The sequence below is a fragment of the Lampetra planeri genome, chromosome 2 (assembly GCF_965212315.1).
Source record: "Lampetra planeri chromosome 2, kcLamPlan1.2.h2, whole genome shotgun sequence".
Classification (NCBI taxonomy): Eukaryota; Metazoa; Chordata; class Hyperoartia; order Petromyzontiformes; family Petromyzontidae; genus Lampetra; species Lampetra planeri.
In genome coordinates this window covers 2,420,768-2,432,851 of record NC_136108.1, presented here as the reverse complement: position 1 = coordinate 2,432,851, position 12,084 = coordinate 2,420,768, and the positions used below count along the sequence as shown (strand labels likewise).

At 56.9% G+C, this 12,084-nt stretch overlaps 1 protein-coding gene across 1 annotated transcript in view; it reads left to right on the top strand.

The window, feature by feature from the left end:
* The window catches only part of LOC144724720 (cubilin-like), a 76,417-nt gene that overhangs the window by 47,981 nt on the left and 16,352 nt on the right, over positions 1 to 12,084 (top strand). Inside the window, exons 41-51 of the mRNA XM_078604064.1 lie at positions 495 to 682; positions 2,081 to 2,267; positions 3,191 to 3,365; positions 4,015 to 4,193; positions 4,525 to 4,734; positions 7,123 to 7,266; positions 7,929 to 8,110; positions 9,179 to 9,350; positions 9,737 to 9,943; positions 10,296 to 10,445; positions 11,597 to 11,718. Coding sequence (XP_078460190.1) covers positions 495 to 682; positions 2,081 to 2,267; positions 3,191 to 3,365; positions 4,015 to 4,193; positions 4,525 to 4,734; positions 7,123 to 7,266; positions 7,929 to 8,110; positions 9,179 to 9,350; positions 9,737 to 9,943; positions 10,296 to 10,445; positions 11,597 to 11,718 — 1,916 coding nt within the window. The remainder of the gene's footprint in view (positions 1 to 494; positions 683 to 2,080; positions 2,268 to 3,190; positions 3,366 to 4,014; positions 4,194 to 4,524; positions 4,735 to 7,122; positions 7,267 to 7,928; positions 8,111 to 9,178; positions 9,351 to 9,736; positions 9,944 to 10,295; positions 10,446 to 11,596; positions 11,719 to 12,084) is intronic.

Sequence of the window (12,084 nt, the reverse complement as noted above, 5' to 3'; positions counted from 1 at the left end):
CGGCCCTGGGGGGGATCTGTGTGGTCCTGGGGGGGGGGGGGGGGCACGTGGTCCTGGGGGGGGGGGCCACGTGGCCCTGGAGTGGGCCGTGTCGCTCTGGGTGGGGGCTCGTGCTGTGTATGAGATCACAGAGCCACCACCGATAAGACCTCGGGGTTACAAACCGGGTTTAAATCCGTGAGGTCTCTTTGTCGTTCTATCCATTGCTGAGCGAGATGTTAACTACCTCGTCTGGTATGCAGGAGGTCGTCGGTTCGATCCTGACCCTAACGCCTCTATATTTGGAGTTTGCATGTTCTCCCCATGGTCATGCGCACGAACCGAGCTGCTCAATTCATCCACTGAGTTGCATTCGATTTTTCACTTCACGACCTACCAGAGTTCATCAAACGCCTCTCGGGCAGTCCGTGCCAATCTGTTCTAACGCCAGTGGGGAAACAGAAGTGACCGATTGATTGATAGGAAGCGATTGGGTTGTCGTGCCGAAATCGCAGGCTGCGGGGGCCGCTACAACGTCGACCAGGGCGTGATCACGTCGCCTGGCCGCCCCAGCAACTACCCTCCCAACAGCGACTGCGTTTGGCACGTGACGGCCAGTCCCGGCTACGTCATCTCCACCAGCTTCACGCCGCCCTTCCAGGTGCAGGGCACCGGGGTCAACTGCGCCGGAGACTTCTTGGAGGTGAGGACGCACACAAATATATTGTCCCCCCACAGCCCGTATAGCCTTAACAGACTGTTGGGGACAAGTGCTGTTCGCGAGCATCTTTGAAGGCCGGCACAGCACACGAGGGGGTCTTCCTGGTGGCGATGTTTACACACCACACCAGGTACTCATTTTGAGGCTGAGTCGACCTCGGGGAGGCCCAAGACCGGTTCAGATAATTGTCAATGTTGTTGGCCGTGAGCGGGAATCGAACTCAGGTCGCCGGCTACGTAGCGCAGCTCACTAACCGCTGCACTACCGCTCCCTACACGCGTGCACCCTAGGGGCCGTCCATAAATGACGTCACGCGCCTAGGGGGGGGGATCAGACATTTGTAACGATTATGTGACAAGGGGGGGGTTGAGAAATGTGACGTCACATCAAAATGCGCAACTTTAAATAAATATAGACAACTCTTTCTACTTAATTAAATAGACTTTTGAATCAATCTTTTTTCTTACAACATTAGAGTGCAGCGTCACATTAAATATGCACTACAATGACAATAGTTTAAAGCGATTTGAAGCATGTATTTTTTTTTGTGGGGGGGGGGGCAAAGCTTTGTGACGTCATATCTGAGGGGGGTCTGACTTTTTTTTTGTGACGCCGTGTGACGATGGGGGGGGGGGGGGATAAAAAATCGTCCAAAATCGCGTGACGTCATTTATGAACGGCCCCCTAGCCGTTACGCGCGTGAGTAACGCGTGTCTACTCAACGAGCTTGCGTTGCGTGGCATTCGTCGATGGCGCGAGCTGTCAGACCGTCCAAGACTCGTGTTGCTTGGTCAGCGAGTCAAGCGCCAGGATTCTAACCGGGCAAGAGCCGTGGCACGGTGCCGATCGCAGAGCTGCGTCGATCTCGATTGCTGAAGAGGCTCGCCGAGGACGTGGAGAGAATTTGCCGGACATCGTGCCCAATAACACACGGCGCAGTTAGAACATGGGGGAGGGCTCACCATGTGGCTTCCAACTTGGGCACAGTATGTCGACCACGTAGAAATAATTAGTCCACCTTTCTTGATGACAGGGAGAAGTGCTCGTAAGCTGCCACGTTGTCGAACGTAAATCGGACTGGCTGACTTCACTTCATTCACGCTGGGATGGCACACTTGCTTTCACGCTCGCCCCAAATCATCACCTTATTCCGTAAATAAGCCACATTATCTAAAACAGCAGACGACTGCGTTCAATATGACACCATATACGTATTACTATCAACATGATGACGATTTAGAAATTATGACCGTGATGTTGGTGAAGCCGCGAGTACGAGAGCATGTTGTCGACGGCACGGTGCAGCCCGTCCCACGCACCGCTCACGCCGCCGCCCCCTCTCCCCCACAACCAACCCCCCCCGACTCCTTCCCATCCCAGCTGCGCAACGGCGCGAACGTGACCTCGCCGCCCCTGGCGTCGTCCGGCGACGGCACGGGTCGCTACTGCGGCAACAGCCCCCCGCCCACGCTGAGCACGACGGACCGCGACCTCTACGTGCACTTCCACTCGGACGGCGGCGCGGAGAACCACGGCTTCGAGATGCGCTTCCAGGCGCACGGCGCTGGTGAGGGCCGCTGGCGGCGCACGGGGCGACGATTGCGAGCCTCGTTCGGGAACCTTCGGATTGGGAACTCGTTTCTTTACGGCTGATTTCTGTGTTTAGTTTTCTGTCCTTGCTCCCCGCACCTTCGATTAGCACGGTTGGCAACATGCAGTGTGAAATAAGTTCAACACACGTACGTAGATGCGTAACCGGGAACCCCAATTTAATTGTTCGGAGTATTTGGCTGCTAAATACACTTCCACGTGATAAGCCACTCCGATGTGCTCTCATTTGTGGCCAGGTCGCTTATGAAAAAGAGCAATATAGCTCAGTGGACTGTACCTCGTAAAATAAATATCAAATAGTATTCCTGACCTTGTTCTGCAGGGCGTCATTTGGCCAAAGTGCAACGTTAGCGTGAGGAAATTAATACGCTGGATTAAAGGGGCACACTCTGGTCAGAGATTGAGACCTCGTTTAGGACTTTGCTGTAATCAGGATCTCAATGACATCTCCTGTAACCAGATGGGTGGGACTCGTAGCCATGAAGGCATTAAGAAACAAAACCCCCAACATGTCTCGAGTGACCAACTGCCCAGTATTGTTCCAGCTCGTCTGCAATTCATCAGCAATTGCGAGATGCGATGTGCATGCACGACACTATATAAATTCATCATTAGATTAAGAAAAAAATATTTACATCTCAGCCCCATTTACTTGAGGAATTGTCTCCATTCCACTGCTCATGAGCCAGTTCCAGAGTTCAAACGTCTTCATGTCGTTACAACGCGACACCGATAGCTCGACCACAAGACAATCTGAACGAGGGACGAAAGACGCGAAACGGAAATTGAAACCCGCGCCCCCCCCCCCCACTCCCCTCCCCCACCGCCCCCCCACTCCCCTCCCCCACTGCCCCCCCCCCCTCTCCCCGTGTCGTGCAGGCTGCGGCGGCGTCCTCGGCCTCACGCACCAGAGCCCGAGCAGCACGGTGACGTCGCCCAACCACCCCAACAACTACCCCCAGAACGTGGACTGCGTCTGGATCATCACGGCGCCGTCCGACGAGGCCATCCAGCTGGACTTCGTGGAGCCCTTCTACATCGAGCCACACCCCAAGTGCGAGCGACGGCCCCGGCGACACGACCCGAGTTCGATTCCTGTTTACGGGCCAACGCCAGTGACGATTATCTGAAACGGTCCTGGGCCTCCCCTAGGTCGACTCAGTCTCAAATCGGTACCTGGCGCGGTGTGTAGTAGTCAACATCGCCACTGGGGAAGCCAAAGGCGGCCATGTACGTGGTGCTGGCCACCCACCCCCTCGTGTGCCACAGTGCCGGTAGCCTTCGTAGGTGCTCGCTAACGGCATTTGTCTGTTAACCTTTTTCTGTTCCAAGACAACTGCAAGTTGGTGGGTTTCCCGTTCACTGCTAAGTTTCGGAACACAGCAAGCGGTTTAGCATTAATTTTATTTACTGAGGCATAGCACCATTGTTTTTCCAGACATTGTACTCACCAAAGAGAACTGTGCCGACACGACCGCACTCCCCGATAGCCAAACCGTGCCATACGCCCTCCCGCATGGCCTGGCGGGAGCCTCGGTACCGATGAAGTCACTTTGTGTTCGTTTACGTGACCAAGACGTCCACGTGCGTCATCGGAACGGGAAAGGGTCACAGGCAACACGGGGCGACCTTTGCCTTTGCACGCGTGTGAGACTCCACGACCTCGTGACCCCCCCCCCCCCCTTTGTCCTTCCATGCCACAGCTGCGTGTACGACTACCTGGAGGTGAGGGACGGCGGCAGCAACGACGCGCCGCTCATCACCCGCCTCTGCGGCTCCCAGAAGCCCTCGACGCAGAAGTCGACCGGCAACGTCATGCGGCTTCGCTTCCGCACGGACTCCAGTGTCACCCACCCCGGCTTCAATGTCCGCTACTCCCTCGGTACTTGCCGCCCGTCGTTGTCGTCGTCGTTGGCAACTCCATCATCATGAGTACACCTGTTAACCTCGTCATCGTCGTGTCTCAGCATCGTCACTATCGTCATCTTTGTCATAATCAGCGTCGTCGTTGTCATCAGCATTATCATCTTCAGCATCAGTATCATCACCATCTTCAATATCAACATCATCACCTGCACAATTATAGCCATCATCGTGGTTATCATTGCCATGGTGATGATGTCATCATAACCTCGTCATCATCACCATGTTCGCCGTGGTTTCGCGGGCGGCGCCGTGCTGACGCGGTGTTGCCGCCGTTTGTGGTGGTGCAGCGGCGTGCGGCGGCACGGTCGTGGGCCAGAATGGCCACGTCACCAGCCCCAACTACTCGGTGGGCGAGTACCCCAACAACCTGAACTGCGAGTGGCACGTGGAGGCGCTCACGGGCCACTACCTCATCCTCACCTTCACCCACATGGCCCTGCAGAGCTCTGCCAGCTGCTCGCAGGACTACGTGGAGATCCGCGAGTACAACTCCACCGGTGATGACGGCTTGCTGCATGCCACCCCCCCACGCCATGCCACACCACATCAATCTAAGCCACGCCACACCACGCCGTGCCACGACACACACCCCACATCAATATAAGCAGCATTACGCGCCATGCCACCACACAATACCCATGTATCTTCACTCAATGTTACGTTACTCTCTGCTCCATGTCATTTCACACCACCGCATGCTACTCCACTCCACTCCATGTCACACCACTCCATGTCACACCACCCCATGTCACTCCACCCCATGTCACTCCACCCCATGTCACTCCACCCCATGCCACACCACCCCATGTCACACCACCCCATGTCACACCACCCCATGTCACTCCACTCCATGTCACACCACCCCATGTCACACCACCCCATGCCACTCCACTCCATGTCACACCACCCCATGTCACACCACCCCATGTCACTCCACTCCATGTCACACCACCCCATGTCACACCACCCCATGTCACACCACCCCATGTCACACCACCCCATGTCACTCCACCCCATGTCACACCACCCCATGTCACTCCACCCCATGTCACTCCACCCCATGTCACACCACCCCATGTCACACCACCCCATGTCACTCCACCCCATGTCACTCCACCCCATGTCACTCCACCCCATGCCACACCACCCCATGTCACACCACCCCATGTCACTCCACCCCATGCCACACCACCCCATGCCACACCACCCCATGTCACACCACCCCATGTCACTCCACCCCATGTCACTCCACCCCATGCCACACCACCCCATGTCACACCACCCCATGCCACACCACCCCATGTCACTCCACCCCATGTCACTCCACCCCATGCCACACCACCCCATGTCACTCCACCCCATGTCACACCACCCCATGCCACACCACCCCATGTCACACCACCCCATGCCACACCACCCCATGTCACTCCACCCCATGTCACTCCACCCCATGCCACACCACCCCATGTCACACCACCCCATGTCACTCCACCCCATGTCACTCCACCCCATGCCACACCACCCCATGTCACACCACCCCATGCCACACCACCCCATGTCACTCCACCCCATGTCACTCCACCCCATGCCACACCACCCCATGTCACTCCACCCCATGTCACTCCACTCCATCCCACACCACCCCATGTCACTCCACCCCATGCCACACCACCCCATGTCACTCCACCCCATGTCACTCCACCCCATGTCACTCCACCCCATGCCACACCACCCCATGTCACACCACCCCATGTCACTCCACCCCATGTCACTCCACCCCATGCCACACCACCCCATGTCACTCCACCCCATGCCACACCACCCCATGTCACTCCACCCCATGTCACTCCACCCCATGCCACACCACCCCATGTCACTCCACCCCATGTCACTCCACCCCATGCCACACCACCCCATGTCACTCCACCCCATGTCACTCCACCCCATGCCACACCACCCCATGTCACTCCACCCCATGTCACTCCACCCCATGCCACACCACCCCATGTCACTCCACCCCATGTCACTCCACCCCATGCCACACCACCCCATGTCACTCCACCCCATGTCACTCCACCCCATGCCACACCACCCCATGTCACTCCACCCCATGTCACTCCACCCCATGTCACTCCACCCCATGCCACACCACCCCATGTCACTCCACCCCATGTCACTCCACCCCATGTCACTCCACCCCATGCCACACCACCCCATGTCACTCCACCCCATGTCACTCCACTCCATGCCACACCACCCCATGTCACTCCACCCCATGCCACACCACCCCATGTCACTCCACCCCATGTCACTCCACCCCATGCCACACCACCCCATGTCACTCCACCCCATGCCACACCACCCCATGTCACACCACCCCATGTCACTCCACCCCATGTCACTCCACCCCATGCCACACCACCCCATGCCACACCACCCCATGCCACTCCACTGCATGCCACTCCACTCCACCGCATGCCATGCCAGAACACACCACTCCTTTCCCTTACAAAATCAAACCCCGTAACGGATGATGACGTTTGGAGTGGGTGACAAGGATTGGCAAAATGTTCTGGACGGACGACGTGTAGGTGCAGCGTGGAGTGACGGTGTGGAGCGCGGTGTGATGTGTGGGGCGCGGTGTGATGACGACGTGCGGTGTGGGTGGATTGTCGAGCTGTGAAGGAGTGAGCAGCTGCATCGTGACGTGACCGAATGTCGAGGTGTGGCATGGAATGACGGACCTCCGATTAGCACGTTTGGCTATGTACGGTGCGAAAGAAGTTCAACACACAGTACATACATACGGAGTGACGATGCGTACGGTGGAGTGGCGGTGACGACGATGACGACGACGATGTTGTCGCGCTGGCCGTGCCGCCCAGGCCTGCTGCTGGGCCGCTTCTGCGGACAGGACCTCCCCACCGTCGTCATGGAGACGTCCGACAGCTTCGCACACGTCCGCTTCGTGACGGACAGCGCCGGTGGCAGCGACGGCTTCGTCCTTAACTTCCGGTCGAGCGTGGACGGTGAGGAGGGCGCACGCACGACAAGTATAAAGATCCTCCACCCCCCCCCGTATAGCCTGAACAGACTGTTGGGGCAGGTGCTGTTAGCAAGCAGCACCTATGAAGGCCGGCACTGCACACAATGGGGTGGGTGGCCAGCGCCACGCCCGGCTGCCTTTGTCTCTCGGGTGACGATGTTCACAGACCCCACCAGGTACACATTTGCGGCTGAGTCGACCTAGGGGAGGCCTAGGACTGGTTCACATAATCATCACCGGTGTTGCTGGCCGTGAGCGGAAATTGAACTCGGGTCACCGGGTTCGAAGCGGAGCCTAGCGCTGACCGCTATGCCACCGCTCACCATGCACACAGACGTACAGCCGCACTTCTGGGTGACTGTTATCCACACATGAATCCGAAGGGGATGAATTGCTGCCAATTGCTTGCGCATTTCTAGAAAACGCTGACAATAATCCGATGAATTCGCCATCGCTTCTGGCCCACCATCGTGAAATTCAAAGAGTCGCGTGCCGCCCTTGGGTCCGTCAATGCCACCACAAGCGCGAAGCTACTCCCCTTCCTGTCTCGTCGCAGAAATGTCGTTGACGTCCTCCGTTGCTCGCCGCTCTCTCCGCAAAACCCTCTCCCCTCCACCGCCCCCCCCCCTCCACCACCACAATCAGAGTGCGGAGGAGACCTGGCGACCCCGACGGGCACCATCACGTCGCCCAACTACCCGAACCTGTACCCGCACAGCCGCGTGTGCGAGTGGCGCATCACGGTGCCGCTGGGCCGTCGCGTCACCCTCACCATCCACGACTTCCTCACCCAGGACCATCCCAACTGCGCCATCGACTACCTGGCGGTAGGTGCCGGCGCGCTCAGAATCAAAACCAGGAATCTGGATTTAGACTGCAGGCAGGAATCCGATGAGCTGTGAAGCTCTTCTTCGCAGGTGTCCGGTATGGGCGCGGGTCAGCAAAGCTACAGCTGCAAACGGTACGAAAAACGATAGGAGTGCAAAATAGAGGAAAAAGTGAGCAAGTCACTAATTATAAATACATCACTAATCAAACATGTAAGTCCAACCTTCAGTCACAGAAGATCGTGACACCACCCTGCCGGATATTCGCTCCACCCCACCCTGGGAACCCGCACGCACCCACCGTCAAAACGTGGAAGAGACAACGTGAGGCTATTGCTCGCGAGGTTGAACCAAGCGTGTGTGACAACAGGTGTACGACGGGCTGTGCCTTTGTGTCTACCTTCACCTTACCTGCCTGCTCCCCGTGTGAGACAACAGGTGTATGAGACGGGCTGTGCCTTTGTGTCTACCTTCACCTTACCTGCCTGCTCCCCGTGTGAGACAACAGGTGTATGAGACTGGCTGTGCCTTCGTGTCTACCTTCACCTTACCTGCCTGCTCCCCGTGTGAGACAACAGGTGTATGAGACTGGCTGTGCCTTCGTGTCTACCTTCACCTTACCTGCCTGCTCCCCGTGTGAGACAACAGGTGTATGAGACTGGCTGTGCCTTCGTGTCTACCTTCACCTTACCTGCCTGCTCCCCGTGTGAGACAACAGGTGTATGAGACGGGCTGTGCCTTCGTGTCTACCTTCACCTTACCTGCCTGCTCCCCGTGTGAGACAACAGGTGTATGAGACTGGCTGTGCCTTCGTGTCTACCTTCACCTTACCTGCCTGCTCCCCGTGTGAGACAACAGGTGTATGAGACTGGCTGTGCCTTCGTGTCTACCTTCACCTTACCTGCCTGCTCCCTGTGTGTGACAACAGGTGTATGAGACTGGCTGTGCCTTCGTGTCTACCTTCACCTTACCTGCCTGCTCCCTGTGTGTGACAACAGGTGTATGAGACTGGCTGTGCCTTCGTGTCTACCTTCACCTTACCTGCCTGCTCCCTGTGTGTGACAACAGGTGTACAATGGGCTGCGCGACAACTCGCCGAAGGTGGCGCAGCTGTGCGGGGACGTGGCCTCCGGCACGCGCGTGCAGTCATCCGGGAACACGATGCGCGTGCGCTTCCGCACCAACGCCCACAGTTCCAGCACCGGCTTCCGCGCCACCTACCACTCCGACGAGGAAGCCGGTACGGCGATGGGGTGGGGGGTGGGGTGCGGAGCGCGGCAGGGGGTGGCCGCCGAGTGTCTGCCACGCTTGGGTTTGTGGTCTAAGTTGTTGCTCTTGAGGGGAGGTTGATCTGTTCGTTTGTTGCCTAGAGGCCACATCAGAGACCGGTCTGCCAGTATATCGTCGACAGACTCCACCAGGGTCCGCTCTGTAAGTCTGTTTTCGAGAAAACCCCATCAGATTCTTTTATCCGTCAGTCTGACGGCTCTTTGAAATGCGCTGCCTTCACTACGACAAGATCGCCCTTGGCCCAAAACATACTTTGGAGGCTGTTGAAGCCTTTCCGTCTTCCCTCACGACGATGTCTGACGGCGGCGTTCTCTCCCCAACCCCCCCGCGGGACAGTGTGCGGGGGCATCCTCTCCAACCCCGCCGGCGGGAACTTCACGTCGCCCGGCTACGACGGGCAGACCAACTACGTCGCCAACCTGAACTGCGAGTGGACGATCGAGAACCCGCGGCACGCCAACTCCTCCATCTACATCGAGTTCTTCGACTTCAAGCTGGAGCACCACCAGACGTGCGAGTGGGACTACATCGAGTTCCGCGTCGGTACGAGCAGCTGTTCCGTCCACCCGCATCGCTGGCCAGTCTGTCAATGGGCCAGCTAGCCAGCCAGTCAGTTGCTCAGTTAGTCAGTCGCTCTGTCAGTGAGTTAATTGTTCAGTTGATTGCTCAGTCGGTTATTCAGCGGTCAGTCAGTCAGTCGCTTGGTCGGTTAGTCAGTTAGTCAGTCGACGATTCGGTTGGTAATTCAGTTGGTCCATCAGCCAATCGGTCAGTCATTCAGTCGGTCCGTAAGTCAGTTGTTTGTTGATTACGCCAGTCAGGTGTTCAGCTAATATGCCCATCAGTGAGTCGGTCAGTAAGTCGGTCGGTCGTTTTGTCTCTGCCGCCCTCGCAGACAGCGGGAACGGGGAGCTGCTCACGCGCCTCTGCGGGCAGTCGGCGCCCGCCGTGCCGTTCGTCATGGCGGCCCCCCAGCTGTGGGTCCACTTCCTGTCCGACCCCTTCGTGGAGGACAGGGGCTTCGCGGCACGATACGTCTTCACGGGTGGGTAGCGCCAGGGCGGGCGGGCGGACGGGCACAGGCGGCCGGTCTCATTCCCCCGTGCCAGTCCACGCTCAAGGAGGCTTCTCTCTGCTAACCCCCCAACTGCGTGAAATCTTCTCCCTGTGCTGTGCTTCGTTCTCTTCCTTACTGCAGATGATCACGGCATCGCGCTCTTTCAGATGCGCTTCTGCGGCCGTCTGGAATGCTCTTCTAATATTAGGAAGCCACTGGAGCTATGCACTTTGAAATCTATATTGAAAACTCATTTCTTTACAACTGCTTTTTGTGTCTAGTTTGTGGTCCTTCCCCCGCGCCTCCAATTAGCACGGTTGGCTACGTACGGTGCGAAACAAGTTCAACATACATACAATACAAAACAATGAGACCCTATACAAATCAATTGGACCCAATGCAAAGCTAATACATATCAATGGGGTCCGATACAAATCAACAGGGCCCAATGCAAATTAATGGGATGCAATGCAAACCCAAACCCAAAAAAGGTGTCTGTAAGTCTCAGCGAGGCTTTCCTGGACATAAAATAGACGACGTAGTTCATTCTGGACTCGTGAACCCCATTCGCCTCTTGTCTACTACGCTGAGAACCGCTGGCGTTAACGCGGCCACGCGCCCCTCGCCGTTGACAATTCGCACATTTACCCCGACACAAATTTGCTGACCCCCCCCCCCCTCAACTGCGCCTAATGGCCTTGACCCTGCTGACAAGGTCTGCAGGCCAGCAACCTCCATTAAATCATCCGGCATCTCCGGCGTTTAACAATGCGGCCGAGTGCTGCATTCCGACACCAACACCATCATCATCATCCTCACAAGCGCCGCCTTGAAAATTTGTTAGAAGCTAAAAATTCCCGACCGATGGCGTTTCTCCAGACGGGGGGAGCGGAGAATATTGCCGACGTCATCATTGCCCTTTTGAGACGTGCGGAGATGATTAGCGTCTTCCCACGAGAGCCGAGGCGTGCTTTGCTCCGACGCTTTGGGCTTCGTGGGGAGTGCGCATGCCTGCGTTGTGTACAACGTGCATGCGTATGTGGGTCTTCACTGCACGGCACCTGTATATATATGTACTCCTTGTCTAATTAGACGACTTTTTCGTACATGCGTCCGTGCGTGCGTGTGTGCGCGTACAGACTGCGGAGGTCTGCAGATCGCCGAGAGTGGGGAGATCTCCAGCCCCAACTTCCCCGCTCCGTACGGGAACAAGAACCGCTGCGCCTGGATCTTGGAGGCTCCGCTGGGCCACACCATCACCGTGAGCCGTGTGCTTCTAGCTAAGCGCCATTCCAGGGTTCCTCCATCCATCGTGTAGGGCGCCGCAGTGGTTCAGAGATGTTAAATCCCTCATCTGATACGCAGGAGGTCATGGGTTTGATCCCAACCCTGACGCCTGTATATTTGGAGTTTGTATGTGTCTCCTCGTGGTCGCGTGGATTTTTCTCCAGGACCTTCCCTCCGCTTTTAGAATGAACATCACGCGTTTAGAGTATTTGGTACGATACGTTGCCACGTGATAAGCCACTTCGTTGAGCTGCTATCATTTGTGATAACCAGGTCGCTTCTGAAAAATAGCTCAGTGGGACTTACCTGGTGAAATAAAAAAGCATAGTAGTTCATAGTT